The sequence below is a fragment of the Macrotis lagotis genome, chromosome X (assembly GCF_037893015.1).
Source record: "Macrotis lagotis isolate mMagLag1 chromosome X, bilby.v1.9.chrom.fasta, whole genome shotgun sequence".
Classification (NCBI taxonomy): Eukaryota; Metazoa; Chordata; class Mammalia; order Peramelemorphia; family Peramelidae; genus Macrotis; species Macrotis lagotis.
The window spans coordinates 75,709,499-75,727,816 of record NC_133666.1 but is presented as its reverse complement, the minus strand read 5'-3'; the positions used below and the strand labels follow the sequence as shown (position 1 = coordinate 75,727,816).

Sequence of the window (18,318 nt, the reverse complement as noted above, 5' to 3'; positions counted from 1 at the left end):
AGGAAGAAATGAAAGCTGTACAGGAGCAAGTGGAGGTTTTTACTCCCTCCAGAGGAGTAACTTGTCCTGTAGCCAGAGAAGCTCTGGATGCAGATGGTGGGAAGCTGAAGCCCGGGCTGATGGGAGGGCCCGGGCAAGCCCCAGTGGGGGGGGGGGGCTTACTCTCAGCTCCCAGCCCTCCACTTAGGTCCCGAGCCCCCAAATGACCTGCCCCTCCCTCCACCCTCCTCAGCCTTGGAGCTTTGACCTTTCAGACCCACAGTCCCCAACCCTGAGTTCCAGGAGGGCTGGCTCACTGGGGTTCGAGTTTTCCTCCTCCATTATTTTTAGCTGCTGACTCACAACTCCCAGCATCCGGGGCTGGGGCTAGCAGGCTGGGCTGGGGGGCTATTAATAGAGCAGTTGCCGAGCTCCAACCCAGTTCAGTTTCAGGGCCATGTGAAACTGGGATATCTCCACTTCATACCCTTTGGGGAAGCCCTCTCTGGACCCCCCTGGAAGCAGCTCTTCACCCAACCTCTCACATGCCATTTGGCACTAGGGAGTACACTCCGAATGAGGCCTCCAGGGCTGGGGCTGTTTGGGGGATGGCCAGGACCCAGGCTTTCTCTTCCAAAGGGTCCTGCTGGAGAGGATGACCCTAGGACCATAAGAGGCCATAGAAAGAATGTGTCATTCAAGGCCCTTGGCTGAAACAGAGGGAAGTGACTTGTCCATTGCTAGAAGGCTCTGACTGACCCACGAGCCTGCATCATGTGTGAGTGCAGGAGAGAGAGAGAAGGTTGGAACAAAAAGTCCCTCCCAGGCAGACGCATTCCCCTATGGGATGCAATGTGGAGATACAAACCAGCAAGAGAGCGAGCCAACACGAAGGGATTTAGGAGAGGCTTTCCACGGCAGGGGGCACCTGAGCTCAATTTTGCAAGAGGTCAGTTTCTCAAAGGCAAAGAGGAGAAAAGGCATCCCATGAAAGGGACCAGCCTGGACAAAAATCCAGAGGCAGGAGATGATAGTGGGTTGAGTGAGGAACAGCTGAGAAGGTCTGTCTAGATGAACTCTAGCGTTAAGGGGTGGTGGTGCCATAAGGTGCTACCATTAGGCCCCTGTGGTAAAGGGCTTGAAATGCCAACATGGGGGAGGGTGCATTTTCTCCTAGAAGCAGTAATAGGTAACTTCTGAAACTTCCCATGGGACTGCACAGAACTGTGACTTTGGCAGTTGTACAGATGATAGAGTGGAATGGGGAGCTGTCAGAAGCAGTGAGACCCACCAGGAGGTACATTGATAATCCAGGCACAAGGTGCCAAGGATGGTGGATGGTAGCCATGTGGGAGGGGGTAGAACGGTTGGAGGTAAGGGCTCATAAGGATAGTGAGGAAGCTGGAGGAGCCTGGGCTACCTCTGAGGTGGTGACCCTGGGCTCCCGGGATCCTTTGCTCCCCCTAGGTGGCTGCTTTTCTTTCGTCATTCAGGTCTCTTGTGTCTTTCCGCTCTCAACACTGCCTGCCTCCCTCTCTTCCCTCCCTACCCCAGATATACCAGGAATAGCCAGACTTTCTTCTTGCTCAAAGCCCCAGATTCCATAATGCCAAAACAGCTGCCTCAGATAAAAGATCAGTTATCCATAGGTAGGTCTCCTGGCTACTTGCAGCTGGATTGTAGGGATGTCCAGCAGGTGGGGCCTCCCCCACTCCCCACAGAGCCACTGTGGGGTTCCAATTAGGATTTTATTCCCATCAACCAGTTTGCCACCAGCCCCTACCCCCAGTGTCAGAATTTAGTTTAAGGAAAATGAAAAGCAGGCCTCATCCAGGTTAGGAGCTTCACATCTAAAGGCCAGCAGCCAGCAGATGGGGGTAGCAATAACACCCACTCACCTCTCTTGCTGGAGACCTTGGCTTCCAGTGACTGAAGAGGGGGGTGGTGGCAACATCCCACTGAACTCCCCCCCACACACACACTTTCAGCTCTGGCTCAGGCCTTGCTAGTTGCCTGGCAACAAACAGACCACCTGCAGGTGTGTGGGACTGTTCTTAACCTTGTCAGGGGGTCTCCCTTTCTGGAGTCAGAGATTGGGATCTTTATTTTGGGTCCCTTCTTGAGACAGATCCATAGATTCTTAGGGATCTGACAGCTTCATCTTACGGGGGGGGGGGAAGGTGAGGTCCAGAGGGCCTCAAGTCACCCAGAAAAAAAAAGCCACCTAGAAAATTGTAGGCATTGGCAGGACTAAAAGTACTGTTCATCCTCTTTCTCATCAGTCTGGGGTTTGGGGTGGGAGAGCATCCTAATTTCCCAAAGCCCTGGGAGGGGAAGGGCATGAAGACCACTAGTCCCACTGGGTCTATCAGGAAGCCAAGGCTCCTGCTTGTAGAGAGGGTTCAAGGTGAAATTCCAACCAAGTCTGTTGACTTGAAGTCTGGTCTCTGTCATTGGTACTGCATCTCACTGGGACCGGGGAAGGATAGTGACCCATCCGTTCCCTTCTCCATAGTGTCCGGGCTGAACCCTGGGATCGTAGCCAGAGGGAGGAGATCTCCAATCTGGCAGGATCCCCTCAGTCTCTCATATGTTTGTTTCTTACGTTTGAAGAGTCTCCGCAGACGTCTCCTTCCAGCACTGGGGGAGAGCATAGGTCTGTCCCTAATCGACTCTAGGGCCCTGGACAGGGGTCTGCTGCTCCAAGCTGGGGGTCTGATTGCTGAGCACCTGGCAATGACTGTGCATTGCCCCCGAACTACTCCCACCGGTTGAGGCATCCATAGGTCAATGTGGAGCATTTTGTAAAAGGTCCCTTGGGACCCCGGGCAACCCTTTTCAAGTCTGGCAGACTTGCCTCCCTGGCCCCCAGGAAAACTCGGCTTCTTCTCCGGAGCTTGGTCTTGTGTCCTAGGGGTATTGGAGGGCCTTTATTCGGGCTTCCCAGCCCCTTTAGAGAGTGCAGAAGATAGAGCTGGGGCCCCGCTGACTCTTCTGGGGGAGCAGGAGGTGGGAGGGGCCAGAACAGAGTCCCCAGAATCTTGGGGTCTGAGTCAGTGGAGGGGGTGGCAGCACCAGTTGTTCCCAAGCAAAGCCCCTCTCCTTTCGTTCCCAGCGAACTCCCCCTCTCAAGCACCACCTTGTGCCTCAGTGACAGCGGTCCTCCAGTCCCACCTAGCTTTGCCCACAAAATGATTTCCCTTCGGCCCCCCCACAGTTCTGTTCTCCCTGGGATCTTGGGGTGCTGGAAGATCTAGGACGGAGCCACAGCATCCAGTGGGGATGTTCCTCTCCTGGGAGTTTCAGGGTGCTGCCCTCCCAAGCCGGAGCCGTGAGCTCAATCTCCCGCTAGCCTGGGGGGACTCCAGCATCTTCCCCGCACCCCTCCTCGGGCCCCTAGGCAGACCTAAGGGGTGACTGGCAGCCAAAGAAAACCCCGGGGTGGCTGGGGGTGACTCAACTGCTCTCGGAGCTTCCTCGGCCAAAGTCGGGGTGCTCGATGTCAGGCTCCCCGGCTTGCCTCGGGCCTGTTCCTGGCCTCCGCGAGGCTAGGAGGCCAAGAGGAGGCACTAGACGGGCCAGGGAGGGTGGGGGCGAAAGCAAGGGGATGCTAGGAGGCCGGGGGGGCGGGGAACCAGGAGGGTAGGCAGCCCCTCGCATTGGCCTGCGGTTGCCCCCCTCCCCGCCCCCAGCCCGGGCGGGCAGCCTCGGGACCCGCGGGCCCCAGATCCTGGCCGGGGGCGGGGGGGGCGGCGTGGGCCCCGGTCCCTTTAAGAAGCCGCTGTTTAGCATTCGGGCCGCCGCCGCCGCTGCCGCCGGCGGGCTCTGCGCGCTGATTGGCTGCGGCGCCCGCTCTGGGAGCCGGGAGGGATGCTCTCGCCTCCACTCGGCTCCATCCCGGGGACCAGAGCGGGCGCGCTCCTCCCGGCGGCCGGGCTGCCCTTCCCCCTGGTCCCTCCCCCTCGCCGCCGCTGGGCCCGGGCCCAGGAGCCACCACGGGCGACACGGAGCCCCCCGGGCTGGAGGGGGAGCCGTGGGGGCGGCCCGGCGTCGGGGCCGACCCCCCCGGCCGGCCGGCCGGCCCCAGACCCCGCTCGGCTCGCGCGCCCCCCCGGGTGCCCCCGCCCGCCTGGCCCGAGCCCTGCGATTGCGCCCGGGAGCCCGGGGGGGTGGAGGTGGCCGGAGGCTGGGGGGGCCGCGCGGCGGGGGGGGCCGCCCTGCACAAGCACCACCACTGCTGCAAGTGTCCCGAGTGCTACGAGGTGAGCCGCCTGGCCGCCCTCCGGCGCCTCGAGCCCCCGGGCTACGGGGACTGGCAGGTGGCCGACCCCTACGGGGGCGGCGGCAACGGCGGCGGGGGCGGCGGCGGCGGCTACGGGGGCTACGGCTCGCAGACCCTGCCCTCCCAGGCGGGGGCCGCCCCCACCCCTCGAACCAAAGCCAAGCTCATCCCCACGGGCCGCGACGTGGGGCCCGTCACCCCGAAACCCGGCCCGGCCAAGAGCGCCCCCAAACTCAATGGCAGCGGCCCCGGCTGGTGGCCCGAGTGCACCTGCACCAACCGCGACTGGTATGAGCAGGTACGGCCCCGGGGCCGGGGGAACCGCTGGGGCGGGGGAGGGGGACGTCGGGGGCCAGCCGGGCGTGAAGGGGCTGTGCACACGGGTGCTGGGGGCCGCCTGTCTCCGGGGCAGAAGGATGGGGGGGTTGCTATGGATGCCAGAGAGATCATGTATGGGGGAGAAGGGGATTACATGGACTGCCATGTGCCTGGGTGTTCATGTCTCCGGATCTGGATGCTGGGAGCTTTCTTGGCACAGGCTTCTTTGTGTGTGTGTGTGTGTTTGTGTGTGTGTGTGTGTGTGTGTGTGTGTGTGTGTGTGTGTGTGTGTGTGGTGGGGGTGTGGGGGGTGTCTTTCTGCATGATGTGCTTGTATAGGCTCATGTCTAAATGTCTGTGTCTGCTGACATGTGGCGGTGGTGGGGGGTCTGCCTACCGGGAGCTGGTGGATGGGCAGGGGAGGGATCGGAGGGAAGCGCCACCTTTGGGACTCGGGGGCCACACCGCTCCCTAATCATGCCCTGTGGCCCGACCCAGTGGAGGTGGGCAGCCGGGCACATTCTATTGTCCAACATATGTTCGGGGGTGGGGTGGGGGGTGGGGGCTCCTCGCCATCTCCTTTGTCTCCGGAACAGCAGCCTGGTCTCGGAATTAGGGAGGGAGGGAAGGACAAGGGCAATGATGGGGGGACAAATGGGAGCACCCCGAGGATATGGTGCCTAACCTAAAGGCAGAGGGCTGGGAAGATGACAGCCCCAGGGTGGCACGTCTCTCCCTGTGATGCTTCCAGATGGCCTGGAGCTGGGTCTCCCTCTGCCCTGACTTCAGATAGCTGGCCAGCTCCCCCGGGTGCTTGGGCACAACCCCGGCTTCTACTGCCAACCTAGTCGCCAGCTTAGAAAATGGAAGGAGCATGTGTGTGAGGCAGCAAAATGGAGTCTGGGCCAGTAGAACCAGGGTCCCGGCATGCCAAGCATGGTGGGAGGAAGTGGGGGCTGTCCAGCTATATTGACAGATTTGGGGTTCAAATCCTCAGGGTGAAGTGAGGAGGGGGAACTCAGGGCGGGGTTGTTCCTTCTCTGGGGGCCCTCCATTCTCCACCAGGGCTAAGGTCTTAGGGAGGGAGGCAAGCTTCTGGTGAGCTGAGCTGGTGCCCCAGCCTCCTTATTCTAGCTTCCAGCCTCCAGCCTCCTATCATCATACCTTTGACTGGTCAGCCTTTCCACTTAGCCTTCCGAGTCCCCATCCTCCCCATGCCATGCCCTGCCATGCCCTGCCTCTGACTAGGGATTCAGGGCAGGGATTATGGGATAGTGATACATTTGAATTCCTTCCCCCCACCCACCCACATTTAGCCTGAAGCTCAGTTGCGGTGAAAAATGGGGGGAGGGATGGGCAGTGCCAGGTTAACCTATCACATCTGACCGGAGACTTCGGAGGGAGAACATGTATGCACATACGTGCTCAGGCAACATGTGTGTCTATCTGTCTCGGTAGAGGGCTCTGTGAGTTTTGCTTTCTCTGGATAAATGAGCCTATGCCTTGCTGGTGGGCAGCGTGAGAAAGCGGAAAGGTTGGGCATGGAGAAGCCAAACGTTTATCAACAGCCTAAGGTGGAGAGCTGAGAAAGAGTTGGTCTCTCCTTTTCAATCTCCAGGGAGGCAGAACAGAGTAAAATAGGGTGCGGGGGAAGCAGTCGCTGGTCTCCCTCCCTCCTCCTCTTCCCTCTCCCAACCCCTCCAATTTCCTTGGTGATCAGACTACTCTCCACCCCCTGCTTCAGGGGATCAGAAGGGTGAGGGTTGTTAGGACCTGGGGAAAAAGACTGGGAGAAGGTCCGGGGGCGAGAGCTGGCACTGGCGGGGGTGGGGAGCCGACTGTCTGTCTATCCAAGAGGTGTTCTCGGAGGAGAGATGGCCATGAGTGTGATCGACTCTATGGCTGGCTACTTGACTATCTCGAGGATGACACACTGGGTTTTCTGCTTTGGGGAGAGGTCACTATTAGCCCCCCCCCCCCCCCCGCTACTCTCCCTTGAAAGATGCTCGAGTTTCATGACCAAGAGGGCACTATGACTCTAGCTTCTCCCTTGGGTGGCCCTGGCCGTAGCCCTAGCCCTTTCTAGAAAGCTGCAGAGAATCAGTCCAGTGGGTGGGGATTGGGCTGGAGCAGGATTGGATTGGGAGTCTTGACCCCTGCTGTTCCCTATGGGGAGGGGGCTGGGTGGTTTCCGGAATAGGTACCATGGAGAGTTCCCCAGCCCTAGCCCTGGTAGGTCAGGGGGCAGTTGACTGGGGAAGAAAGGGTAAAAGGAAATCAAAGTAGAGGATTCCTTCCCTCCTCCTGCCATGCTCTGTCTCTGCCCTCAGGCCAGCCCTGCACCCATCTTGGTGAATGCAGAGACCTTGGAGCCCACTCTCTCGGTGAGTGGGCCCCTCAATTCTTCCATTTTGAGCTGAGGAGGCTGTTTTGCCCAAGTCCTCTCAGAAGACAGTCCCGACTGCGAGAGGGGCAGAAGAGCGTACTGCTGCGCGTGCGCGCGCGTGTGTGTATATATGTTTGTGTGTGTGTGTGTGTGTGCGCGCGCGCGCGCGCGCACTCACATTTGAGACAGCCCCACCCACTCATGTGCATCCACCCTCTGGGAGGAAAGGGCAGAATGGAATAAGCTGCCAGTAGAGGCCCCCCTGGGGTGGATTTTGACTCTGGGGAGGGAAAGGGAGGTAGGAGGTTGAGAGAATAGGAAGGCACTTGAGGAACATCTGTGTCTCTCCCCAGGTAAACGGCAGTGATGGCATGTACAAATATGAGGAGATTGTGCTGGAACGGGTAAGTTGATATTCAGGGCAGCAGCCACAATCTCCAAAGGGTTACAGCCATGGCCACATTTGGGGTTGATGCTGAAAGGATTGCAGTAGGTCTGAGAGGAAGAGGATGGGGAAACTGAGACCCAAGAGCACAGTGTGAGCCATTGGAGACCCTCAGGGCCTTCAGGAAACAACACAAAGTCCTCTTTCCCCAACCTCTCCTCTCTCCTTGCTCCCTTCTTGGCCTTGGGTCTGGGGATCCTGTTTTCAGGTGACAGGACCACCTCCCAGCAGGCTCTGAAGGCCACCCCCCCCAGACTAAGGAGCAGAAGATGGGTGTGTGGATATGTATGTCTTTATGATGCAGAGGCACATATCCAAACATGTCTAACCATAGCCCCTTGTACTGTTGCATACACCACATGCACACACATGCTTCTATGCACACGCCACACACACACACACACACACACACACACACACACAAACATATGCCTTCCTCAGTGTTGGGAGGCCTGGCTCCAGGCAGCAAAGAAGGAAGCTCAGGAAGTCTTCTCTTCATTTCATGAGTTCTCTCTCCTGAAACCCTACAGGGGAACTCGGGCCTGGGCTTCAGCATTGCAGGGGGAATCGACAACCCACATATCCCTGAAGATCCTGGCATCTTCATCACCAAGATCATCCCAGGCGGAGCAGCTGCCATGGATGGGAGGCTAGGGTGAGCCTGGGAGAAGGGGTTGGGCATCTGCAGAGATGGGAGATGCTTGGGGAAGCCTTGTCCTAGCAGGGAGGTAGCTTATCAATGATCATTACATCAGGAGGCCCCAAGCACCAGTTTCAAGCCCTGGCTCTGCAGCTTCTTTCACCTGTGTGTCCTTGGCCAAACCCTTCTGAGCTGGCCCTTCCTTGGGTCTGACTCCGAGAACATAATGGGCCTTTGGGTTGTCTGAGTGAAAGTGATGAAATGTTCCATGGGGCCTTCCACAGGGTGAACGACTGTGTGCTGAGGGTGAATGAGGTGGATGTCTCCGAGGTTGTCCACAGCCGGGCAGTAGAAGCCCTTAAAGAGGCTGGCCCCGTAGTACGTCTGGTGGTCCGAAGGAGGCAGCCTCCGCCTGAAACTGTGGTAGAGGTCAACCTTCTCAAGGGGCCCAAAGGTGAGCTGAACCCTGTGGACTGGCCTGGGGTGGGAGTCTTCTTTCTCCACTTCTGCTATGACTGGGGATTTGGGCCTCTAATGTCAATAAAGTCTGTCCTCCTGTCCTCTCCCCTGGCATTGCTCTCTTTGCTCCAGGCCTGGGCTTTAGCATTGCTGGTGGGATTGGGAACCAGCACATCCCAGGGGACAACAGTATTTACATCACGAAAATCATTGAGGGAGGTGCTGCCCAGAAGGATGGCCGGCTGCAGATTGGGGATCGGCTGCTGGCGGTGAGACCCTGCTTGCTTGCCCAGGGGAGTGAGATCAGGGAGAACTTTTCCTACCCAAAAATTCCACTGGGGGTGTTGGAGGGTCCTCTGCTGCACTTGTACTTAGAAGGGGAGGTTCCAGGGCAGCCTCAACTTTGAGTTTTTTCAGAGGATCATGGTCAATTAGGAGCTGGTGGGAACTTCAGGGGCCACACCCAATGGCCCATCCCTGTTGGCCAACCCCCTGAAAATGAAAGGAGCCAAGGACCATGATGCTACCCCTGGGTGCCAGCCCTGCCCACTCTGCCCACCCAGGTGAACAATACCAACCTGCAGGACGTGCGACATGAGGAAGCTGTAGCCTCTCTGAAAAATACTTCGGACATGGTGTATCTCAAGGTGGCCAAGCCAGGCAGTGCCCACCTCAATGACATGTATGCGCCACCAGACTACGCCAGCAGTACGTACCTCCACCTGGCCCTCAACTCCAGCATGAGGCAGGTTTCCCTTTTTTGGGAGACTCCACTCTGCCTGCCCTCTGATGAGATTAAAAGATCCAGAGCCTTGGATGGGGCTGTGGAAAAACCTGGAGAATCCTGCCTTGGAGCGAGGAGGGGGGCTGCTGGAGAGGCTAGTCCTGGGGGACAGGCAGTCCCTGACTCTTCTTTCCTTTTTCCAACTCCAGCTTTTTCGGCCTTGGCTGACAACCACATAAGCCATAACTCCAGCCTGGGCTATCTGGGGGCTGTGGAGAGCAAGGTCAGCTACCCCGCTCCTCCCCAGGTCCCCCCCACCCGATACTCCCCCATCCCTCGGCACATGTTGGGTGAGGAGGACTTCACCAGGTAAGATGCTCTGGGATCCAGTTGGAAGTGCTGCTGGGTCTAGAGGGGACAGCCACCCATTGGGGTACTTATCTGGAGAGTGAGGACCAAGTTAAGGGCAGCCCGATTCCTTCCTCCTTTCCTGGCCCCTTCTCCTCCACTCTTCCTCCTTTTCAGCTCTCCAGGCCCATCCCTTCTTTCTCTGTCTGCCCTTTCAACAGAGTTCTTCCTTGTCTCCCTCCTTTTCCCCTTTTGTTTTAGTCCTCATTTTTCTCTTCTCTTTCTCCCTGCTCTTTATTTTCCGTTTCCCTTTTTCTCCCATAGTAGAAAGAGCATTGGATCTGGAATAGGAGGGGGCCAGTCCAGCTCTGTCCCCCCTTGGTAACTGTGTGGCCTTGGGCAAGTATCTCCCACCCTGTGTGCCTCAGTTTCCTCTTCTGTCAAATCAGGGGTTGAACTAAATGACCTGACAAAGCTAGGATCTGGTGACTCCTCCCTTCCCTTCACCTTCCAGATGACTTCCAGCAGGGGGCACAGCTGTGCATAGACAAAATGGGGGTGGGGTGGGGAGAAGACCACAAGTCTCCTTCCTCTTCCTAGAAAGAGGAGATCAGGGGATGCCTGGACAACGACCAAGTGGCCAAACTCACTGAATGTTAGGATTAGGTCTACGAGGCCTCATACTCTGTGGTTCCCCCTTATTGAATGTTGAAGTGGCAGGAGGGGCTTTGTGGAAGTTCCGGTCCTCTTCACCTTGAGGTGGTGTGGAGGCTTGAACTCTGTGATGCTTTCTCTGTTCCACCATGTCGAGGTGGCCTGTGGAGACTCTCTGCTCTTTGATCTTTACCCCTCCTTGAAGTGGTGCGTGGAGCCTCATGCTCTGTGATAGTTTCCTTCCTCTTGTGTCGAGGTGGTGGTGGAGCCTGGCGCTCTGTGATATTAACGCCTCCCAACCTTGAGGTGGCTTGGAGCCTCCCATTCTGTGATATTTACCCCACCCTAGGTGGTGTGTGGAGCCTCCCATTCTACGATTATCCCCTCCCCAGGTAGTGTGTGGAGTCTCTCTTTCTATGATATTTATCCTCATTCCCTTGAAGTGGTGCATGGAACCTCGTGCACTGTGTGATAGTTCCCACCCTACCCCCAGGCCTAGACCAGTAGAACTTCACTTCTAACCGTTGGCCCTGTTTGGGTCGTGTCAAGTGTGGTGTAGGGGCCTGGCGGCTCTCATCTCACATGGACTCTTAAGTCGCAGTGTGTCCGTGTGGCAGGCACCTGAGGCAGACAAGCAGAGGGCACTGAGGCTGTCTTGGGAGGAGTGGAGCAAGGGGGCCATGGCCTGGGCCTGGAAGGCCTTCTGGAAAGTCAAGGAGGAGGAGGAGGAGGAGGAGGAGGTAGATGTGCTGGAGAAGGAAAAAAAAGGAGAGTGATGCCAGGTATGACCAGGGTGGGGAGGAGCACCTTGGTGCCATGCACATTGGCTATTCACCGCCCACTTCTGCGAGGTTGCTGAAAAAGAGGAGGAGGGGGTTGATGAGGAAGAGGAGGAGCGAGTGGCGAGGTATCGATCCGGACCATGATGACAAGATGACTACTTCGACAACAATGACGATGACAACTACGACGATGATGAGGACAACGAGGATGAGGACAACGTGGACGTGGATCGGGTCGAGGAGGAGGGGGATGAAGAGCAGGAGGCGGGGGACAGCGAGTTTTTAGACCTGGCATAAGAGCAGGGTGACTACGAGAAGCAGAAAGGGGGTGGCGAGGAGTCAGTGTGGCCACACAACCACGTGAAGAAAAGAAAGAAAAGGGTGAGAAGATGGAAGAAGAGGCTGGGGAGGCCCACTGCCAAAATTCGGGTAGTATTGTGCTCCGATCCCTTCTGCGCAGTGTCCCTGGAGTCAGGCCTCAGCTGCAGCCTGTGCCCCTTCCTCATCTAGGATCTTCCATTGTCCAGGAGGCCCCAAGTCCCCACCAAAGTCGGCAAGGAACCTTTTCCTGCTGGCCGCCGTCCCCCACGCATTTCCATCGGGGGACCCGAGTTTTCTTCTTGATGGACTCCTTCTGTCACCCCCCCCCCCCCCATACTCCCGGAGTTCCTGGCAGCGGAGGAGCAGGGAGACCTCAGCTCCTGGCAGCAGTCTTGCTGCGACCCGTTTCAGGACAGCTTGGCCTTGCCCATCCACCCCCCCCCCCCAAAGCCGGTTGTGTTTCTGGAGTTTGTGCTGCTCTCTCGCTCAGATGCTGAATTCCTCCCGGAGGCATCCAACCCCTTTTTGTCCTTTTCTGGCTCCTTCCCTGAGCCAAGGACATTCCTGCACCCTGGGAGGTGCGCCTCCCGTCACGGGCTGAGAGAGGAGCTGTTCCCGCCGCCCGTTTCCGCTTTGGATGCCATTGTGTACCTTCTACATCTGACCCTTTGTCTCCCACCCCCCACCCCACCCCCACGCCGGGCACCTCGATGGGGGGAAGCGGGATCTGCAGACATTGGGGGGCGCCAGGCAGGAGGGACAGAACCTCAGCACTGGGAGGGAGGCCAAGGGGCGCAGCATTTGGGGGAGGGCTGCCTTGAAGGAAGGCCCCGTCCTGCCGTCTTGAGGCTGATCCCGCTATTCCTTTCCACCAGGGAGCCCAGAAAGATCGTTTTGCACAAGGGCTCCACGGGCCTGGGCTTCAACATCGTGGGGGGAGAAGATGGAGAGGGCATTTTTGTCTCCTTCATCCTGGCGGGAGGCCCGGCCGACCTGAGCGGGGAGCTGCGCCGAGGGGACCGGATCCTCTCCGTAAGTGGCCCAGAGGCGCTGCCGGCGGGTCCCGGGCGTGGGGAGGGCGCCAGGGCAGGGTGCCTCACGGCTGCTCTTCCCGGACAGGTGAACGGCGTGAACCTGAGGAACGCCACGCACGAGCAGGCCGCGGCGGCGCTCAAGCGGGCCGGCCAGGCCGTCACCATCGTGGCCCAGTACCGACCGGAAGGTAGGAGGCCCCGGGGGGCGGCCGCGGCCGGGGGGGGGGGCTGGAGCCGGGCCCACCTGGCGCCCCCCTTTGGGGCTCGCGCGGGGGCCGCCGGGGGCGGGGACCTGGGCCGCCGGCGCCGATTGGCGGGGGCGGGGTGGCCTCGGGCGCCGCCCCGCCCCCTGACCCTGGCGCTGCGGCCGCCGGCTCCTCCCCCTCCCGCGCGCCCCGCTTTGTGTCCCGGGTCTCCCGCGCGGGCCGGCCGGACGGACAGAGACTGGCAGGGAGGCCCGGAGCGCCGGCCGCTTCCCCGGCTCCAGGCCCCGAGGGCCGCACCAGGTGAGCTGGGGGGCTGAGCCGACGGACGCCTCAGTTTCCCCGCCGCGCGTTCCCAGCAGCGGCTTTTGCCGCTGCCTGGCCCCTGCGGGGGGGGGGTCCACGAGGAGGGGGAAGGGGGCGCCACCTCCGCGCGGGCCGGAGGGGGGCTCCTAGGCTCGGACCGCGGTTCGGTTTGGGGCCCGCTCCCCCCACTCCCATAGCCGCGGGGGGGGGGTGGTCGGAGGGGGGGAGGAGCCCCCCGTCCGCCTCCCGGAGTTGGGGGGCCCCGGGGTGGGGCCTGGAGTCCTGACCTGGGTCAACAGGTGGCCGCTTCTGGCGCTGTCCCCCGAGGAAGGGGCCGCTGGCCTTCCGGGCAGCTTTCCCCCGGGGCCGGCCGGCCCGCCGAGGCGCAGGAGCCTCTCCGCCCCCCGAGCCCCCCACCTCCTGTTGGCCCTTTTTGCTCTCCCCCCACCTCCCGGCCGTGGCCGGGCCCACAGCTGCCTCGCAGAGGAAGGGGCCGAGGCTGCGGGTGGGCCGGGCCGGCCGGGCCCCAGCCGGGCCCCAGCCGGGCGCCTCATGAGGAAGCACCTGAGGCTCCCCGACTCCCAGTGTCCGGCGCTGCCTGCGGGAGATCTGGGAGCCGGTGCACAGGCGTCCTGGAGGTCTGCCGGGCAGGCCGTCCCTGGCCAGCCGGCAAGCCTCTTGGCCTATGGCTACCGGAGCCGCTCTTGCTATCCGGGCCAGATTCTTAGCTGGCACTGCTGCTGACTGGGAAGCGCAAAGGGACTGCCTGGAATCTCTGCCACTTTCTGGCCGTGTGACCTTGGCTAAGTCCCTCCCCCCGCCAGGGCAGCAGGTTCTTCCCCAGGAACCTGTGAACTTCCCTTGGCGTCCATTTTCCGAGCCCCAGCTTTCCTCTGTGTGAGCTTGCTCTCCCTTCCGCCATACACCTGGTGCGCCGAGGCCAGTCCCTCAGTAGCCCTCAGGACTTCTTTTCCTGCTTCCTTGTCTCCTGAGGCTCTCTCCCCTCCTCCCTAGGCCAGTCCTTAAAGGCCACCTCCTCCTCAAGTCCCCACTCTGCCGCGGTGGTCTCCCTTTTACATTCCCGCCTTGCCCGGCCCTTCTTGGTCTTCTGCAGGAGATACAACACTTTGGGGCGTTTTCAGTTTTGCTTCCCCCCAGGAATTAGGTCTTCCACTCCTGAGTACTACCCAAGAGCTATTTGTTCACTGGGATCTGACTTGGAGAATAGCATCAAAGCTGGACCCAGTGTCCAGATTTCAAGATGCCAACAGGCTTCATTGCTTCCTGAGCATATTTCTGAGATTCTCTTGGCTTTTAATGTGCTGACTTCAGGTGGCTGACATTCCCACTTGTCCACCAAGTTTCTAACCCCCCAGGGTTTAGTTCATCTCCTCTTCTTAAGGGCCACCGCTGCCACCAGCATGTTATTATTTTTTCCTTTTGCTTGATATCTCCCCAGGAGCCCCAGTATGAAAAGAAAAAAATGTCCCTTTCTCCAGTCTATAGAGTATAACCCCAAGGCATGGACCCACAGACATATATACAGTTCCCTCAGAATTCTTTTTTTTTTCATAGATGCTAATTTATGTTTTTAATCAAGGGTTTTTGTTACTCCTTTCACAGAAATTGTAAAGGTCAATTATTGTGGGTGTTTGCTAAGGAAATTAATACCAATAAGATCTCTTGGCAGAACAGATAGACATCTTGAATCATTGACCCATTGAGGCTGTTTCTTAGGTGGAACATCTGAACAGGAAAAGATCTTAGATATGAGCCCCCTCATTTTGCAGATGAAGAAACTGAGGCCTAGAAAGGCATTATCCAAAGCCATATGATTCAGATTTGAACCCTGATCCTTTGACTCTAAATGAACTTCTCTTTCTATTCTAATACCCTTCAAAGAGCTTCAGTTATTACTTGCCACTGTCCCAGGGTTCATACTGTCAAAGATTTGGAACTCAAGGGGCCATTGGCCATCTAGTCCCATCCCTTGATTTTGCAGGGCAGGAAGTTAAGGCCTGGGGAGTGAAGCTTCAAAAAGACTTCAGAATGTTAAAAGCTTAACAAGATTGATGAGTCCAATGCCCTCACTTTAGATCTTTTTTTTTTAACTTCACTATTTCCCCCCTCATTTTACAGTTCAGAAAACAGGCCCAGAATAATAAAAGGACTTGTCCAAAGTTAGGCAGCTATTTGGTAGAAATGAATCATTTATCTGGAACTAGATGGCAACTCTCCTGACCTAATCTAGGGCTCATTCTACTCCTCTGTGGACTTGAACCCACAGACACTTAGCTGACCTGTAAGTTTCCCTTCACAGTTGACGTTTTAGAATAAAATATGGCTTGATGCCCAACTATACACCACAGATAGTTCACATGCTCCAGATACGTGAAAGGATAACTTTATTTTTTTTTAAACCAATCAAAAACAGGAAAGATTCCAAAAAAGAAAGTAGGGAATGAAGACGCTTCTAAAACGTTATTGTACCCCCTCCCTGCAGGTAAGTCAAAGTTAGTCCCTTTAGCACCCAGGGATTCCTTTGGTCAGGTAGTGGTGTTGATGAGCTGGCAACAAAAGGGGTGACAGAGAAGAACCAGAAAGGAAGAGGGGAAATCCAAGAGAAGTACAGTGAGTTTATGTAGTAAAAGGAGCAATGATGAGGTAGGGACAGTATGCCCAGGAGCCTGGGGGAGGCGGCAATGTTCTAACCTCCTGATGTCTAAAGAGGGCTGTGCAGAGCTCCGACAAATCCCCTTTGAAAGGCTGCTTACAGCCCCCTTAGGGGCTTGCCTCATTCTTTTGCTAACTGGAGGGACTGTCATCCTAGAGAGAACCACCATTGTCTTAGAGATACCTTGGTTTTCATTTGGTTTTGCTTTGGTCTTTTTCCCCCCACTGTGTTTTTCACAACCATGGAGATTTTCTGGAAAATTTGAAACTCAGAATTCCTAGGCAAGCCAGAAATTGGTCACTTAAGTAAAGCAGGAAACACTCATTTATGACTAGTACTCTGAACTGGAATGTAAAGTCCAGGCCCGTGGGGGTGGAGTGACTGAGAAGGCTAGACTTTAGAGAGCTCAGCTTCAGTGCTGCCCCCTCCCCCACCATGGGAAAAGGAACCCTGGCTCCCTTTGGGTTAGATCTGAGGTCTGTGGACACAAGGATATATTGGGGGGGGGCGGGCAAGAGGCTTAAAGAAGAAAAAACTTGCACTTTTCTTTTCAACTACCTCTAACTGAAATGTACTGTTTGCTTTAATCATTTACAAACATTATTTTCATAAGGGGGCTGTAGGTTCCACTACAGTGCCAGAGGGAGCTGCAATCCAAGCAAGATTAAGAAAACCTGCATTAGGTGGAGGATGGAAGGTCACTCACCCTCCCTCTCTCCTGGTCTTTGCTGAGATTGAAAGACAAGGTTTGGAAACCTCTGAGAAAGGGGTTGGGAGGGGAGAATTCCTGGGGAGCAGAGGGGTTGGGTTGAGACTTACCTTCTCTGTCCCAAACTCACCTGGGACTACAAGTAAGAAATTTGAGGGATGTCTGCTTCCATTACAAGAACCTGCTTACCAGGTGGAATGACACCAGAATGGACTGCCTCTTTTCTTGGGCACAGTCTCTGCCTGGATTCTGGTGGGAGTTATAAAGGAAGGGACTTGGGAAGCTTGCTCTTTGACCTGAAAGTACTTGTACTCTGATACCAAGTGCCAGAAGGAAAGACGGGCAGAGAAGGAGGGAAGAGAGACAGAAGGGAAAGAGACATAAAGAAGGGAGAGAAAAGCGAGAGGAGAGAGACAGGAGAGAAATAAAAAAAAAGGAAGAGAGGAAAGAAGGAAGAGGGGTGCGGAAGAGAGAAACAGAAAGAAGGGAGAGAGAGAAAAGGAGTGAAGAGAGACAGAAAAGAGGGAGATAAGCATGGTAGAGATGCAGGAAAGGAGAGAGACAGAAAGGGAGAAAAGGATGGAAGAGAGAGAGAAGGACAGAAGGAGGAAATGAAAGGAAGAGGGAGGGAGGAAGAAATAAAAGGAGGGAAGGGAAAGAGAAAAGAGAGATAAGGCAAGGAGAGAGAAGGAAGGAAACAGAGAAAAAGGAAGGAATGAAAAGAGAAAGAAGGGAGAGAGGAAGAGAGAAGGGATCTCAGGAGAGGGAGAGAGAAAACAGAAAGGAGAGAGAGTCATTGGAGAAGTGTCCGACCTGAAGGCCAGAAGAGAAGCCCCAGTGAACCTGCCTGGTGTCCCAGGCACATTGATGCTGAGGCTTCAGAGTATGCAAGTTTGGTTTATGTGGTTTTCTTCTTTGTGACTTACATTTCTGATCTCCATAGTAAGGCATCATGGGTGTTTTAGGTGCCTCCTAATCACTTATCTATGAAAGAGAAGGGACATTTGTTCATCTAGTTTGGTGTTCCTCAATCCTGGTTTGATTCTGAGGCAACTCTAGGAAAGGCCAGGCCTGAGGGGCTTCGTGCTACTCTGGATAGGAGACATCATTGTTGCTAATTACCTGAAATAAGTCATTTAGCCTCCCCTAGTTTCCTTTCTTTCCATTTCCCTGTTTCTGTAGAGGGGTATAGCCCTTGAGTCTCTAAGCATTGCTCCCTTCAGCCCTCTTCAAGACTCCTCTCCTATTTGGCTTATATTAGCACACCATCTTTTACCTGCAGCCTGCATGCTCACATTTCAGCTTGCCTACTTCAGGGGCTCCTCACCTCTTATCTGGACTATTAAAAAAGGCCCCTTAATTGACCTCCTTGCCTTCCATCTCTTCCTTTTCCAGTTCAGCCTCGATACAATGCCAAGGTAACCTTGCTAAGAACAGGACTGACCAACTTTTACTTGCTCCTCCTCCCCCACCCCGCAAAAGAAGGACCTTCAGTAGCTCCCTATTGCTTCCAGTATAAAACAAACTCCTCAGCCTGGCATTTAAGATGTTCTACATTATGACTCTCACCATTCTGTAAAAAACATATTTTAATTTCTTTTACTACAACAGACGCTTTATAGACACTCTAAACATCTCCCCTTTCAAAGTACATTTCCTGAAAAACATTCCACCATCTCATGTTGTCTGAGGTGGAGACCTCCCATTGTCCCCTCCTGCCTTTCCCACCTTACTGCATGATTCCCCTTCTGCAGTCTGCTCCCCTGAGCTCTCAAGGTCCAACTCCAAGGCCACTTCCTCAGAAAAGCTTTTCCTGGCAGACCATATGTGCCTGCACCCCATCCCCACCCCTTTTCCAGGTTGTTTATGTACTTAAGTTCCACAGATGACTTCTGAACTTAGTCCTACATATATTTTATCTCCCTTGAGAGGAGACCCAGCATCATCCAACCTTACCCAGGGGTTGGATTGAGGGGGTTGGATCAGAGTCTTTCCAGCTTGGTGATTTTGCCCTTTGTGCCAAGTTGATGAGTCTAGACAGGCCACCATGCCAG

General features: G+C 56.3%; 2 protein-coding genes across 3 annotated transcripts in view; both read left to right on the top strand.

The window, feature by feature from the left end:
- Window positions 1-7,305: 7,305 nt before the first annotated feature.
- Window positions 7,306-9,972, top strand: LOC141503292 (disks large homolog 3-like). Its single transcript, XM_074208510.1, has 6 exons — window positions 7,306-7,369; window positions 7,941-8,065; window positions 8,335-8,504; window positions 8,642-8,778; window positions 9,073-9,217; window positions 9,443-9,972. The coding sequence occupies exons 1-6, from the start codon at window positions 7,337-7,339 to the stop codon at window positions 9,604-9,606; spliced, it is 774 nt and encodes a 257-aa protein (XP_074064611.1). The 5' UTR covers window positions 7,306-7,336; the 3' UTR covers window positions 9,607-9,972.
- Window positions 9,973-12,768: 2,796 nt separating this feature from the next.
- Window positions 12,769-18,318, top strand: part of DLG3 (discs large MAGUK scaffold protein 3) — a 59,689-nt gene continuing 54,139 nt past the window's right edge. The window contains exon 1 of one of the 2 annotated variants that reach the window (XM_074208509.1): window positions 12,769-12,878. The gene's annotated coding sequence lies outside the window, so the exon portion shown is untranslated. The remainder of the gene's footprint in view (window positions 12,879-18,318) is intronic. The other variant, XM_074208508.1, reaches the window with a different exon arrangement.